The following is a 15,622-nucleotide window of genomic DNA, read 5'->3' on the forward strand; positions in this document are numbered from 1 at the left end:
TTGATGAATTGTAATGATAAAATCCACGTCCGTCCATGGTAAAGAAAGAGCGCGAACTGAAGCAGATCTCGCGCGCTGTTAATTTTATTGCATATTATCTGTTTGCTGTTTACTGACAAGCGATGACAGTTACCGCTGTGATAGCTATTGTTTAGCCCGAGTTTTCCGAAATCTGCCTGCCCCAACCAAGCACTACGGCATTTTTGATGTTTTGGCCGGTTTTCAAAGTTTTTGCGAACCGGAAAAGTTAGGGTCGCATTAGGCAATGTGCCCCGAGGACAGATTTTTACATCAAAGTGATCTGACCACATTCCCACCAAACTTTGCCAAGTGCGACCCATGCCCATCATAGCTTCAGTCAAAACAGTTAAACAGGCGTTAACCCATCTTTCATACATCATAAGACAAAAAAGTGCTTGTGATTTAGCTGAATAAGAAGAATAAGCATCACTGTGAACGTTATCAACAATGCTTTAACGGGACGCATCTTTTTAACGTTTGGTTTCCTTTTTCAGCTCACTGCTCTCTCCCCATAACACGTGGATAAACGTGTGTCTGCTTTATCAAAGTGTCATCACTGACATATTTTTTCGCCTGGCGCGACCCTGATAGTTGAAACCAAAAGTTTGCTTTCCGGTTGCGGTTTCAAATTTTCTGTGTTTTTTTTTTGCCGGCAAAGTTAAAAACTTTGCCCAAGTGCGACCCAGTTTTTAAGCAACCGCCAAACTCCAAAGAGAGGTTCAGTTTTAGAGAGCAGCTTTTAACAGATAATAAACAGAGGGTTAGTTCCACAAACGTTAGCAAATTTAGACATTAATGCGCTCCACGCCAGTTCAGAAAAACTTTGCGCTGTCCAGAGCAGTTTTCAATTGAGTGCCGGAGGACCAAAACCAAAGTTATCACATCGAACAATCATAACAAAGATTAACGTCATCACTAGCCAATAGGGACTGAAAGTGAAAACAAGCAAACCGCTTGAAGAGCGGGAAAACGCCAACGACAAAGTCAATTTCGTTTTTAGTTTTACATTATGATTGTTGAGAGAGTGGCACGAGTTTTCTGGACCAATCACAAAGCGAAACAAAGTAAAATCAAAGCAATCGCGAATTATCCGGGCGTTCAATTGGAGATTGCTCTAACTGAGAAAGGAAAACTTGGTAACGATACGGAAAGTACCTGTTGGAGTAAAACTTCCTTAAATTAGCTACAGCAAAAGAGACAATTTGTCCGCGACACTTCTTGAGGAAAGCTTGTTGACCAGGATAAAACTTTTCTTGGAAGTTCTCTTGTGGAGTAATCTACACTACAGTAGTAACATTTGTCTGTGACGAGTTCCTTATTAATTGGAGAACTGGCCTGTATATATTTAGACAAAAGGGACTTGCCAAATTAAAAAAATATCGTATTTTTTCCATATATATTTCCAGTGGAAGCTTTTTGAGGGGAAATTTCAGGTGGAAATAACGTATAATGCCAAAAAAGTTTGTATGATAACAAATTTTAACCACCAGGAAAGTTAAGAAGAATAATTTCTTGAGCCTTGTTTCCACGGTGGCCCACAGGAGCAGTACAAAAATATTGATCCCAGTACAAAACTATTTATCCCAGTACTAAAATATTTTTCCAGTACAAGTGGGGAATGGGAACTAATCTCCCAGAGGTCATTGCGAGCTTCCTTGGAGCACATGTAAATATGGCGGCACCTTTGGCGGTTTGTATTTGCCATTGCTGTAGTTTCAAAATCGCGGATCCAGCTTACAGGTATTGCCCGAAATGTGGCACAGAGGTTTTCCTTGTAGCATCACCTGCAACGTCTACAAGCAACATCCGGCTAAACCGCCGGATTCGCCGAAGACGAGGAAATTTTCTTTGCCAAGCTTTAAGTCGTACAAAGCTAAAAAGGGGTCCGTGAGAACTTCGTTTTTTCGAGCAAAATCAACAAACAAGAAAAAGAAAAGCAAACTAGAGCCAGAAAAAGAAGTCACAATTACTGTCGAGATAATGACAAGTAAAGAGACTGGAAAAATACTTTTGTACTGAAAAAATATTTTTGTACTGGGATAACTATTTTTGTACTGGGATAAATATTTCTGTACTGAGATAAATATTTCTGTCTTGGGATAAATATTTCTGTACCGGGATAAATATTTTTGTACTGAAATTAATATTTTTGTACTGCAATATATATTTTTGTACTGTGATAAATATTTTTTTACTGCCCCTGTGGGCCATCGTATGGTTTCCGAAGGGCACAACAAAATAATGACAAATTGTCATAATTTTTGAAATTGTCTAAACTTTTCTAAGTTTTGAGGAATTAATTGTTTGTTCTCTATCTTTACATAATCCATTCAAGTCCTTGTAGTCTTCAAAGGAGATTATCATGCTTGTAAAACACTATGCTTGAGTGTGTCGCCTAATGCTCGATATGTAACATCCAAACTAGAAGATTGATACTTCGGATACTTTATAACACACGGCCTAACATAAGCTATCGACAAAACACTAGCAGGACAGCCACCTGTTGCTGCAGGTGACTCACAATATCCCCCTCGCGTCTGTTGTTTCAAAAGCCGACAGCTGATTGGCTAACAAGAAGCCTGATAATGACCTGGCGTTTATATTTACACGCCGCGCGAAATAGAGTCATCTCTGCTTTTAACATCAGGGATAACGAAAATGAAATGCAAAAACAACACCCTTTGAACAAGACGACTTTACAATGCAGAGGAATTACTGCTTGGTTGGTGATAATTTTTCTGTCCGAGCTCTGTGAAAGCTGAAACAAATTTACGCCCATAGTGAAGAAAACTATCCCAAAACAGTATTTTACAAGAGATTTTTCTAGCCGACTTCTCTGGAACTGCATTGGGTTTTTTTTACGATGCCTCACTATGCCATCATCAATTAATTTCCATTCAACATCTTTGGAAGAACAATTTTTAATTTAATAGTTTCGGATTCCATTCACACGCGGTTGTCAGGGCCACCGGAGAAGAAGTTACAAATATCCGTCGACAAGGTGTGGGAGCCTAACATCGTTTTCAACGCTCTAAGCAGGGAATTAGTTCGCTCATAGGACTGAACGTTTTATGGAAAGTTCCTCGCAAACTTGCCATGAATAGTCACGGATTTGGATTGGAAGATTTCAGCGATGAACAATTTTTTATCGGCGGGGTAACACTTCTGTTTACAGGACTGATTGGCTTTTTTGGTAATCTGCTTGTTTTGATTGTCACATACAGAATTCTTCGGCACAAAAGAAACATTCCTAATGTACTAATATTATTCTTAGCCTGGACAGACCTGTTAGTGTTTCCTTTAGCGTATCCGCAATCGTTGATAAAATATTTTTTCGGGGTTTACATTGGAAACTACATGGGTTGCGATTTTCAAGCAACAGCTATCACGTTTCTCTTCATGTCTTCTATTATTCTTGTTGTTCTAATGAGCATCGATCGCCTCCTAGCATTAAGTGAACCATTTTATTACGACAGGCATATGATTTACGACAAGGAGAAAGTTAAAGTGGCATCTATCGGCATCGGTTGCTCAGTTCTTACTTTGAGTTTACTCCCAGCCTTTGGAGTCAGCAGAAATGTTCTTCATTTTCCTGGGACGTTCTGTTTATTCGAATGGGACTCGGATTCATTTGATGGCCGAGCGCTGGTTTATATTTTCATTTCATCGTTAGCCTTTGCTATGTTGTTGGTCATTTCATGTAATTTAATTACAGTTCTAATGGCTTTAAGACTCTCGCTTCGTAGACAGGATAGCATAAGTAAGCCTCGTTCTGATGAAGAGGCGGCGAACTCTAGGCCTTTAGAACATCACTGCAACCCTGGAAAAATGGAAATTCAGTTCGCTAAACTAAGTGGTGCTGTTACCTTTACATTTATTAGTTGCTGGAGTTTGTTTCTGGTAAGTAAAGCCACCTTCTTGGAAGTCCGGGTAAGAGATTCCTCTCCGTGTATGCAACTTCTTGACGACTTAGTTCGAATTTTGTACCACTGATTTCAACGCTACAACTTGATCACCCTTCGGCTTGACGACGACACATATTGCGACGGAACAGCACAATTATGACACGACTAGAAAACGAGTCGACAAGCGATGGACCATCCAATGACGCGTCAACACGACGACCACACGCGACAATAGTTTGATTTAACTGCAGACCACAAAAACTTATTTTATGACAGCGAAATATGACTTTGCATTGAAATGACTCTGATACGAAATGAAATGCGAATACAACACGACCTTGTCACGATTACATTATGACTGTAGGACGACTGAAGTACGACAAGTACGACTATGGCCCGACCGTGACACGACAGCATTACCGACACGGCTTACCCTCGACTGTGCGCAGATCACACCTTTCTTTGTCTTTCTTTTGTTTTTTGTTTTAGTTGTTGTAATTTTTTAAGATATTTATTATAGGATTATTTCTTGTTTCATTGAAATATTTACTTCCAGTTAAACAATTATCTGCATCAGTATTGATTTTATATTTTCCAGTTGCGGGTGACGCTTATCCAAAATGGCTGGCCATTTGAGGAACTGATCGACTTCCTTGCAGTACGTCTGGCTTCCCTTCACACAGTAGTTAATCCTTGGCTATATCCTTTAACAAGGAGGAAATACCGCGATGCATTCTGGTACCTACTGACGTTATTTGTGTATTATGCCACCTGTACACTACTGGTAACCAGGCCTGGTACCACTCTAGGTAAGTAACGGGAGGGAGGAATGGGAACAAAACAACGACTTGTAAGCACTTGGCTCCAACGGGAGAATGATATGGCAGTGTCACACCAACAGGCCATTTCCAAATTACCTTTGGCCTCTTTTCAAAACGAGGCCTGGTGGTCAACCATTCGTATAAAAATGAATTTCATTTGCTTGTAAAAATGAAAACGTACTACCGTTTGAAAGGTTGAGCATCAGACTCGCTATTGGAGGCTATTGGACATGACAGAGGGCTATAGTTTCAGAGTTCCAGTTTTGTACTGAAATTTAAACAACTTTTTTACATATTATATTTATAAAAAAGGTCACTTTTTCGAGAGTACCCTCGTTTTGAAACTGTGGTGACCATTATGACACGAGACCCAGGCTCCCTAGCCCAGGCTCCCTAGCCCAGGCTCCCTAGCCTAGCCTAGGAGTACAGTATGGTAGGTATGCACTTAAATCAAAAGGATGTTTCTCAGTTATGATAAAGAGTAAAAGAAAGACACCACGAGGACAAAAAAAGAAGTACATACACCTAAATACAGAGAACCAGCTAAGAAGAACTAGTTTCAGTCTCCAAGTAAAAAGACATACAGAAATCGGAAAAAATTTATGATAAATTTTTTTCCGATTTCCGTACGTCTTTTTACTCTTTACATCCCAACATCAATATGCATATTCTCCATACTGTTCGCCATACATTTCCTTAGGTACTTTCAAGGAAAATTTGTCATCGCGGTTTCGGTTCGCAGACGACGCAAATTTTGGCGATTTCACGTTATTGTTTTGCATAGGACGGCTAAGAAATGTACAAAGTTTTAAAATGCACGTGCTGAGCTATTGTTCTGCCAATTAGATCTCTTGTTTTTCCACGTCCTCGTTGCCCTCGCCGTCGTGGTTTCTTAAACACGAAGGCGCGCTATATGAGGAAGTATTCCCTGGGAAGACCTAGGCTCATTTGTCACTCACCGTTGACGTGTGCGGGTCAAATTCAAATGCTGGTAGACGAACAAAAGGAGCTAAGAGATATCTATTGTTTACTTCCACCAGCATGATGGCATGAGGTAACGTGCGAACCACCTACTTCGATCTCAAATTTACAGCCACAAACAAAGACAGTTTCCATTGGAGAAAGGAAATACAAATCTCAAAAATTCTTGTATTGTGATGAAGACATAAAACAATTTTGAGGAATGCGCCCGCTGTTCACTGCTTTGGAGTGGCTGCTCAAGCTAACTTGACTCTAAGAGTTCTATATCACACGACGGTGGATTGACAAATGGTCCAGTGGGACATAAGGCTCCTTTTATAGCGCGTCTTCGTGTTTAAGGTCCCTATCGTCTCTGCTTAAGTTTTTTATTCTCAGGGCCTTTTAGTTTGTTTCAGGGGTAGTACTGCTTGGAGAAATCACAGACGGCCCAAGCTCTCTTTAAGAACCACACCAGGAACACAATTTGCATATCGATTTATAAGGATTTGTATGGGATTTTCTACAAGATATCCATGGAGATAGTTAAACGGTGAAAATATTTAATAAAAATGGCTTACCTTATTCCATATGTGTGCTGTTTGCTCCTGGTGTCGTTATTTTACCCATTTAATCGGTGCAATAACGACACCAGGAGCAAACAACACACGTATGAAATAAGGTAAGCCATTTTTATTTAAAATTTTCACTTTTAACTATCCATGGATATCTTGTAGAAAATCTCGTCCAAATCCTTATAAATCGATATGCAAATTGTGTTCCTTGTGTGGTTCTTAAAGAGAGCTTGGGCCGCCTGTGGAGAAACTAGATGGCAATCACTCTTGAAGTTAAAGACGTTTAGGGATTAAGACCATAAAATTACAGACTCCATTTGGTGCCTCCTCCATTGTCCTCGTCACCGGTTTTCGCGCAGCTCTGATATTTCTTACTAGACGCTCATTTTTTTTTACTTCGTTCATTCCTTGTACTTAGCTAAACAACAAGGACTTCTCTTATTGTAACAAAAAAATTAACTTAATTTATCTATAAATTGTTCATTTTTGCAGATGAAATAGTTGGCATCCAGTCTGAAGCGAGTCAGGTTCGTGAACTCTACCGAGAGGAACGACGACGATCAAGTGCTCAGCGGCTGGTCAAATAAAACCAGCGTCTCTGAAGTAGCATGTCAAGCTCGTGTCAGTGTCTGCTCAGCGGGGAAATCAGGACCAGTTTATGCTGAACAGGAAGCACGCTGTGTTATGACTTAACCCACAGAGGAGCGACGACGATCGAGTGCTCAGCGGCTTATCAAATAAAACCAGCATATCAAGTAGCATGTCAAGCTCGTGCCAGTGTCTGCTCAGCGCTGAAATCTGGACCAGTTTAGGCTAACAGGAAGCACGCTGTGTTACGACTTAACCCAGAGGAGCGACGACGATCAAGTGCTCAGCTCAGCATCTGGTCAAACAAAACTGTCAGTCAAGAAGCATCTCTAACTCTCCAGGCTCCTCTGGCGTCAATCGTGGAATCCTTGTATTCTCCATCCCATGTGGTTAAAATCCAAAATAAAATCTGAGATGAGTCTACAACACCTTTTCACAGGGGCTGATCTTCACCCAAATCACGAGAAAAAAAATTCATGTGGCATGCACATTTGATGTTTTCGGAATAAAAACAGCGATAAAGAAAGTTCTAAAGAGGAAGCTTACTCTGGTGTATAGTTCCCATGATGCATCTGAATTCGAATTGATTTCTGGTTTTTGAAACCAAAAATCAAAGGAAATAACTGTCACTGAAAATGTACAATAGTTACTGACCGTGCTTCATATCTCTCAAGACAACAAAAAGAGAAACAAAAAAGAACAACAATAAAAAAGCAAGGAAAACTACAGGCGCTATTTTCCTGAGAATGCAATCACTGAATCATGACAACTTTAAAAAAAGTTGTAAAAAGGATCCTACATCAGTTTCAGTTCTAGAGTGGGATCTGGGTACGAGATTAGTGCGCAGCTCAGTACATGTGGAAAACTAATGGTTGTTTAAGAAATAATTCAAGTTAGTGAAATGAACGAAGTCTTTCTGTTTACGAAAAAAAATTAGTGCTTCAGGGTTTTAGCGGCTTTTCCAAACCAGAACTTCTGAAAGTTTTCATAGGAGGGGGTGAGGGTAAAGGTTTCAGTGTACAGTGTCGGGAACATGCACCGTTCTTTGTTGACAACGTGATTAATACAGGCCCCGTTTATTCTTCTCTCTTATCCACATCACTGCTTCCTTTAATTACCTATTGCTACAAGGAAGGGAATCAAGCAATTGAAAATTGATTGTTGAAAGTAATTCGGAGTCGTGAAGATGATATACTTTTGTTGACGTTTTATTGAGGGATATGCAAATCTGAGTCCCTACCATAACTCGTTTCTTTGTTTCGCGTATCTACCAGTTAAAAATTAGAGGGCTCTCCGTGCATGGTGCATGGAAGATGATAAGGGTAACAATTACGTTTGGTTCTGATTTCGACGTCTACACTACACGGAGAGCTGACAGCCGACAGCAAACCTTTAAACTTTCCATCATGTTCATAATTTTGTTTTAATGTGCATATGAAATGAGATTTCAGATGGTACACGAAGCGAGTTGTGCAAAATTTATTTTTCAAGATTAGAGGAGTAGATCTGCTCCCAATATTTCACAAAGGGTAAACACCACAGCTTACACTATTGAGTTATGGATGCACGCGGGAGGTTGCTAAGCACGAAAGAAGCGTAAGAGTTGCTCGAGGCGATAGCCCAAGTGAATCCATAACTCAATAGTGTACGCTGTGGTGTTTACCATTTGTTTATAACATAACATTAACACATTGTGGCTAAAGAGTTCCTTTTATTTAACAAATCTTACGTGACCAGAAAAAAACAAGCGCGCGCGGAAAAATAGTCTTTGCATTTGCTCACGTCAGCAGCGTACACCCATGGGCAAATGGGGGACGCTAAATTGACCAATCAGAGCGCGCGCTTTACTTTTGTTATGTTATAGAAGGGGCTTGATACCAGGCCGCTATTGCAAGTGCAAATCCTGTTGAAGTCTTTTTTTATTCCAGCTTCAATTCATACTCTTTTTGTTTAATAACAAGGTTTTTTTCCAGGAACGTTCAGGCTGAGATTAACCAAAGTTTTAAAAACTTAACTGGCACATATACTAAAGAACACACCCAGGCAGAGTCAGTCAAGAACATCTTTACTTTAGTGATTTTTTTTTTTTGTGAGCAGTATAAATAAAGGTAAAAAGTAATGTAAAACTGTGGTTCTACAGGACAACCAACTCAAATAGTTAGGGACATTTGATAACATGAATATTGCGGTTTTATTGTATTGCACGATACACTGAAGAACAACTCAGTTTGTAATCGAGCTTAGTCTGTTATGATATAACTATAACCATAAATTAATGCAACTCAAAGAAAATGTTAAAAACGTTTTCAGGCTCAAATTGCAAAAAATAAAGAGTTTATCCTCAGCCCCTAAATTAGACGTTCTTATAAAAATAAATAGTGTATCTGAAAAAGTAAATTCAATAGTTAAGAATAAAATACAGAAACAAGACAAATAAATGGCTTTTGATCTTCACAAGAAATCAACTTTAGTGACAGTAGCGTGTAGTTACTGAATTAAATTTTTCTCATTTTTTAAGGGTTTCTCTTCATAGCCATGAGAATTTAAAAGCATACGAGTTACATGTGTTCTCTATACATCTTATTAACCAAGCGCGAGGGCCGTACTGGGAGAATATCGGCCAGAGGTCTTGACATTTGTACGGACCGAGCGAAGCTCGGTCCGTACAAATAAGACCGAGGGCTGATATTCTTCCAGTACGGTCCCGAGCAAGCTTGGTTAATAAGAGATTTATTATACGACTGAAGTTCAAGGGACACAAGTGCGGTATCATTCGGGACCATTCGGGACAGTGCCCGGTCCAATACTGAGAGAATATTGACCGGCAATAGAGCATTTGATTGGTTGATTTTAGTTATTGGCCCTCTGACTGCCTGAGTCGTGTAATAAATTATATTATTACCATGTTTTCATGATAACAGTTATTCTGTGACAAGATTGAATTAGTTACATATAAATGAAAAACTGGTTATAATAACTGCAATTCATGAGAATTGATTTTAAATTGGGGTGGTATTGTATTCACTCCATCAATTTAGCCTCATAATATAACTGCTTTCAAGACTGGAACAACTTGCTTAATGTTAAATAAAAAAATGGTTAGTCTACTTCTGTTATATAAAAGACATCAATAATAAGAGTAATAATTTCTGTTCATTAAATGCCTACTTGTAGAGCCCATTCCAAGTACAAAAAAAAGAGGCAAGCAAAAACTGGGTAATTGTTATAGAAAATGTTGGTTTATAGATAAATGGACCTTGAATTGTTTGTCTCAAGATGTAAGAGTCAGACTAATCAATCATGTGTTGATCTTGACATTTTGATTGCTATATATGTACATAACTGTCAAGCAGCATGGTGTGTGGAAATGTCCAGGCTGAAAAGTTTCAAAAATAACGATAAAATCCTTCATTTCCTAAACATAAAATACAACGGATGTCGTTTTATTTCAAAAGCTACTTATTTGAAACTTTAAACAAACGTTTGCATTCTGATGGGTTAACTTGCATCATACTACCACCGTAATTCTGTCACCTAGAGCATGCCATGTAAATACCTTCCACAATAAGGAAAATATATTAATCCCTTTAAACTTTCATATACTAATTAAGTAACTCTTTCACTCCTATGAATGACCAAGACAGAATTCCTCCTTTCAATATCAATACAATATCAGGTAGACAACTGTTGAGAATACAGAAAATATCAACAAGGGGATTTTAAGTTGATCCAATACCAAATTCTCCAAACTTACATGATAAGAATTGTATGGGAGACTGTTAGGAGAATTACTTGGAAGATCTTGGGAGTGAAAGGGTGAAATTAATCTAATCATCTGAAATGACTCCAAATTGTGATCAAGAAGGTCCTGCAACAGTTACGTTAAAAAGAATCCAATCAAATTGAACAATGAATTTTTAAATAATTCTCTTTATATAATTAGTAAAAACTAAACCCAACACAGTATATAAATATGTAATGGTAAAGCTATGTAAAAAAAGTAATTTTCCAATACTACACATAACACTGACTAAGTAAACCAAGTTTGAGGACTGAACTGTAAGTAATGGACCAAGTTTTTCCCACTCAAATTAATGGCCCAAGCAAAGAGTGCAGGTTATAAATAAGAGCAGAAAAAAAAAGAGTTTCCCTAACTAACACTACAGACAGAGAAAAACAAAGTGAGTAAGACATTTGTTATATATCTGGACTAAAGGAGAAGGGAAACATTTTAAATCAATTGAGAAGACCATACAGTGAAATATTGCCTGTTAAACTGACCAACAATAGTGCATGCACTAACTGGATGACAAAATATATCTACTATTTTCCTACTTAGAGATCAAAGTCTGATGTTCCCAAGTCATAAATATGTCCATATTGTCGCATTCTGCAATGATTTTTGATGCAAAAGGAGACAATGCCATAACTCATTAGCAGAAAAACAACAAATGAAATTACAGAAAGTACAATCAGGGCTGTGAAATCCTGTTTAGATTCTTGTGGAGTTATTTTCAGGAGCTGTTGAACTGCTAATAATGATCCATTGTTTGATGACGGCTGAATCCCAAGTACATGGCACATAAGAGGATAAATGTGAACATTCTCAAAGGGTTCAGAGATAAAGTTTGATTTGAATGCCGGTCCTTGAGCAAGGAAAAAAGGATGCATGTCTGAATACTTGTTATTGTAACCATGGTTTCCATGATAATTCTGTATTTGTGTAATGGATCTGGTAATTATCCATTGATCATCAGCGACAATCAAAATTGGCATGACACGTCTGTTATGTTTATAATGGAATTCCTCTGGAATTTCTTCCTTAAGGTAAACATTAAGATGTGGGATAACCTTGAGCTTTTGGTAGGTCTTGCTTAACATGCCATCCTCAGGTAAAACATGGAAATAAACATCTGATCCGTTTGATCCTCCAGGCCACGTGACAAGAGTGTACCAGTCAGATGGTACAAACTTATCTAGTTCAATGATGCGAGAGCTGTTTAGTTCTGCCATTCCATGATCACTGGTGATAATCAGGTTAACCTTAAAGAGAAAATATCTATTCATCTTGGTGTGTTAATGCTGAGGGCCAGTTATTTACACAAGATCTAACCCCAACTGGAATTTTATGGGTAAAATTGAAGAACAGCTCCCCAAAATATAAGTTGGCTGACTTTCGGCCAACTGTTGGCCAACAGTCGGCCGAAGAAGAAACAACAGACGGTTGCCGAGACCATATTCAGAGAATTCCATTCTTGAACAAACTGAAATGAACGTAAAAGTTTCGAAACAGAAACCTGTTTCAATGCAGCTTTGCCGTCGAAAACAATTCCGAGATAACCAGAGAGTAAGTCATCAGTGAGTCGCTAGAGGAAAAATAGAGAGAATCTCTTTAATGGAGAGCTCAAGATGTCAGTGAAACACACAACGATGGGCCGTTACACTCCGAAATATCTATGGCTGGACAAGAGATTACTTTACTGGTTTACAGGGCAGAGAAACCAAGGTAAGTTTTCTTTTTACGTGATCGCAAATTTCAACACTGTAACATGTGACGAGTTTGTTTACCAATCGTGGGAGTGGGAAATTCTGATTGGTAAGTTTCAAAATTCTTAAAACACTTTCACAAGATCCATAAACTTGTTCAAAACCTGCAGAATCTTTAATTACTCTAGACGGCATGGAAGATGAAACAATCTATTCAGAAGAAATGGCAGAACTAGCGGATGAGGAGGAGATGGACGACAAATTCCAAGTCGACACTGAGGACAAACAGTAAGCCGTATTTACTACGCACCAAAAACAACAAACCACACCTTTGGAAGCAACCACATAAATCAAGTCAATGACCAACTTCAACTTGTTTTGTTATTTACTTCTGCATGCAACATCTCGGCTTATAGATGAATATATCTATGTTTCCTTTGAATTTGCTGTTTCGAAAAAATTATGTTTGGAAAAACAATCGGCTATAAGCCGAGAACCCTTCTCTGGCTCAAATTTTCGAGATTTTGGTAAAATTTTGTGAAAAAATCGCTTGGCTTATAGATGAATAAATACGGTAGGTCATTCAAAAGTTACAGTAAAATGTAGAGCAGAATCCCGATTTAATGATATGCGATTCAACGATATTCGTTTGTATGGACTAAATCTAAGTAACTAAACTCTTCAGAGGAATGAAATGTGTCAGTCAGATAATACACATCAAGTTCCCATAAATGAAGATCAATATGGCCAATAATGAGGTTTGCCATGCATTATTGGGCGATTAAGACACTCGTGCTCGAAATTTACCTTTATCGTGTGGCGTTCGTCAAAATTCATTTTGAGATAATTTTGAAAGTTCAAACTTACCTATTTACTCGTTTCTGAATTCGTTTTCCTTATGTCGGCCAACTGTTTATGAACTGTCGATGAGCTGTTGGTAATCTGTCGGTGAACAGTCAGCCGACAGTTGGCAAACAGTTATTTTGGGGAGCTGTTCTTCAATTTTACCATTTTATGCAAGCAGTGGGCCTTACTCTCTCCATAAGAGGGTTGCTTTAATTACTGAATCATTCATAAAGATCATAAAAATTAAGGAAATGATTGCCAACCTAAGAAGCTTTGATTGTTAAATGAATTCTCCTTGTTAGTACGAAATGAAATGTATACAAATGAGTATGGAGAATATGGGCACAAGCATTAGGGTATTACGGGTCAATTATTTTAAATCCCTCTAATGAAACTTCTCTTTACAAAGTTAATAAGTCATCTAACAATTTGTGAGGAGGATACATCAAATTATCAGTGGACTTGTATTATGTTGATACATCACCTAAATCTCTTAACTAATTTGAGAGAAAATGTGGCAACAGGACAGGAGAATTTAGTGATTGGATCCTGGGAATCAGAACTGAGTGGAGTACAATTCAAGGTGTTAACAGGCTGGTAATTTTAAATCAGCTGAATGCACACCCTTGAATTGAACAACATGAAATCCCATTACCAATAAATTGTCTCAACAAAGAAATATGACAAAGTAAGTCACAACATGTTTAATGTTAGGGCAAACATCTTGCCAAATCGACCAGGGCTGCATTAAGATGATTCCTCAACATTGCACTGCCCATCCTGTATTGTGCAGAATTAAGCATGTGCACATTCTCAAAACAAGGTATTGTTTTTCAATCAATGGACCAAGTAAACAGGTAAGATGGTCTTTTGCTCTTGAATGAGCACTGTGGCCTATAATTTTTATTGAATAATTTGGGTGTCCTAATTATCCCCCTTAAATTTGAGAAATTAGAAAAATTCCTCGAAGGGAAGAAATGGCTGAAAGGACAATAACGTATTCTCGAACTAAATTATTTAGCCAGCGAAAGTGAGAAAGCCAATGATAAAGTGTCATCATTTGACTCCTTGGATTTTCGCTGGAGACTAAATGATCTTTTTATAAAAGAAAGGAGTAAAAAAATCAAAACAGTCGCTTGAGTTTACGATTTGAAGTTTGAAGCGGCCGTTTGAACCGAAAAATTCAGTGCTGTGATATATTCGCAATAATTTCTAAAACAAGTATTTGTAAGCGCAACACAGCACAACGTAGTATAAACAAAGTAACTCTTTACTAAGAATATTCACGCCACATTTGTACAATGCACATGAAACCTTACCTGGTCCGACAAACCTCGAGTTTGTAGACTTTTCAACAGATATCCAGTCACGTTATCCACTCTGCGTATAACTGTTAGGAGCTCTGGCGAATTTGGGCCAACCTTATGACCAGTATGGTCCGGCTCGTGAAAGTACGCAGCGAGAAAACTAGGAGGGTCATCTCCTTCTAATTGATCGAGCAGGTAATCCACTCTTTTCTCGAAAGGAAATTCCCTGTCGTACTTCAAAAAATGCGTAGGCGTTTGCCCTTTTACTTCTGACCCTGGCCAGAAAACGACAGCACTTTTTTTCAAGGCCTTCTGGTTCGTTATCCAAATAGGTTCACCACTCCTCCACCATTTAATATCTAGGTAAGAAGGCGAACCAATATAAAAAGTTTCGTGGAAAACAGGATCGTACATATTATTCCCGATGATTCCATGGCTTTCTTCATACAATCCTGTCACAATCGTATAATGATTTGGAAATGTCTTCGTGACAAAAGTATTAATAACATGTTTGGCTTTTACTCCATTTCGTACCACGGAATCAAAATTAGGAGTTTGAACTTTGTCTAAGTAGTCCCAACGAAATCCGTCGAAAGAAATCAGAATCACGGTCGGTTGCGTGAGCGTGATTTTCTTATTCACTGAGGCGAATGCTTCCTGACTGGGTAGAAATAAAAACAAAATAAAAACGTGAAAAGGTCCAAATTTCATGACATCGAAAACTGGAGAATGAATGATTTGTTACATTCCCAGTTCCAGTAAGTTTTTCCGGAGATGACAGCTGTCGACTTCGGCTCTCTAAGGAGTCTGGTAATTTATACCAAGCTACCGCTGACTGACTACACGACAGGCGGGTTCTGGTTAGTTGCCTGGCAAACGGATTTTGCAAACGGGCAGTAGACTACAGCCAAAACTCAAACTTTACATTCTTGGTGAATTGCGATTGACTTATCTCTATACGAGTCTAAAAGTAACTGTTTTTGTTTGTTTGTTTGTTTGTTTTTTTTTCAAGAAAAGTAAAATGCTAAGAATCACCTTAATTTATAAATATATAATTACCGTACCTATGCTATATTTCGTGTAATTGTGTCTGTGAGAGTTAATAACGAGCGGAA

General features: G+C 38.4%; 2 protein-coding genes across 3 annotated transcripts; one reads left to right on the forward strand and one right to left on the reverse strand.

Moving 5' to 3' along the window:
* Window positions 1-2,369: 2,369 nt before the first annotated feature.
* On the forward strand, window positions 2,370-9,764 carry LOC111329491 (prostaglandin E2 receptor EP4 subtype). Of its 2 annotated transcripts, XM_022934211.2 has the most exons (4): window positions 2,370-3,921; window positions 4,525-4,735; window positions 5,788-5,801; window positions 6,772-9,764. In XM_022934211.2, the coding sequence occupies exons 1-3, from the start codon at window positions 3,118-3,120 to the stop codon at window positions 5,790-5,792; spliced, it is 1,020 nt and encodes a 339-aa protein (XP_022789946.2). In that variant the 5' UTR covers window positions 2,370-3,117; the 3' UTR covers window positions 5,793-5,801; window positions 6,772-9,764. The 2 variants fall into 2 exon arrangements, with proteins under 2 accessions (XP_022789946.2, XP_022789945.2); XM_022934210.2 differs by lacking the exon at window positions 5,788-5,801 and having other exon boundaries at window positions 2,378-3,921.
* Window positions 9,765-10,278: 514 nt separating this feature from the next.
* On the reverse strand, window positions 10,279-15,307 carry LOC111329496 (ectonucleotide pyrophosphatase/phosphodiesterase family member 5). The gene is made up of 2 exons (XM_022934218.2): window positions 14,520-15,307; window positions 10,279-11,910 (listed from the first exon to the last, which is right to left on the reverse strand). The coding sequence occupies exons 1-2, from the start codon at window positions 15,216-15,218 to the stop codon at window positions 11,203-11,205; spliced, it is 1,407 nt and encodes a 468-aa protein (XP_022789953.2). The 5' UTR covers window positions 15,219-15,307; the 3' UTR covers window positions 10,279-11,202.
* Between the last annotated feature and the right edge of the window lie 315 nt (window positions 15,308-15,622).

This window comes from Stylophora pistillata, chromosome 14, assembly GCF_964205215.1.
Source record: "Stylophora pistillata chromosome 14, jaStyPist1.2, whole genome shotgun sequence".
Taxonomy (NCBI): Eukaryota; Metazoa; Cnidaria; class Anthozoa; order Scleractinia; family Pocilloporidae; genus Stylophora; species Stylophora pistillata.

Excerpts from the sequence above, each read along its gene's own strand:
- LOC111329491 (XM_022934210.2), top strand. The coding sequence starts at position 3,118 with ATGAATAGTCACGGATTTGGATTGGAAGATTTCAGCGATGAACAATTT. Across the intron at positions 3,922-4,524 it reads GTTGCTGGAGTTTGTTTCTG|TTGCGGGTGACGCTTATCCA; the intron begins GTAAGTAAAGCC and ends TATATTTTCCAG. Across the intron at positions 4,736-6,771 it reads CAGGCCTGGTACCACTCTAG|ATGAAATAGTTGGCATCCAG; the intron begins GTAAGTAACGGG and ends TCATTTTTGCAG.
- LOC111329496 (XM_022934218.2), bottom strand. The coding sequence starts at position 15,218 with ATGAAATTTGGACCTTTTCACGTTTTTATTTTGTTTTTATTTCTACCC. Across the intron at positions 11,911-14,519 it reads CTCGAGGTTTGTCGGACCAG|GTTAACCTGATTATCACCAG; the intron begins GTAAGGTTTCAT and ends TTTCTCTTTAAG.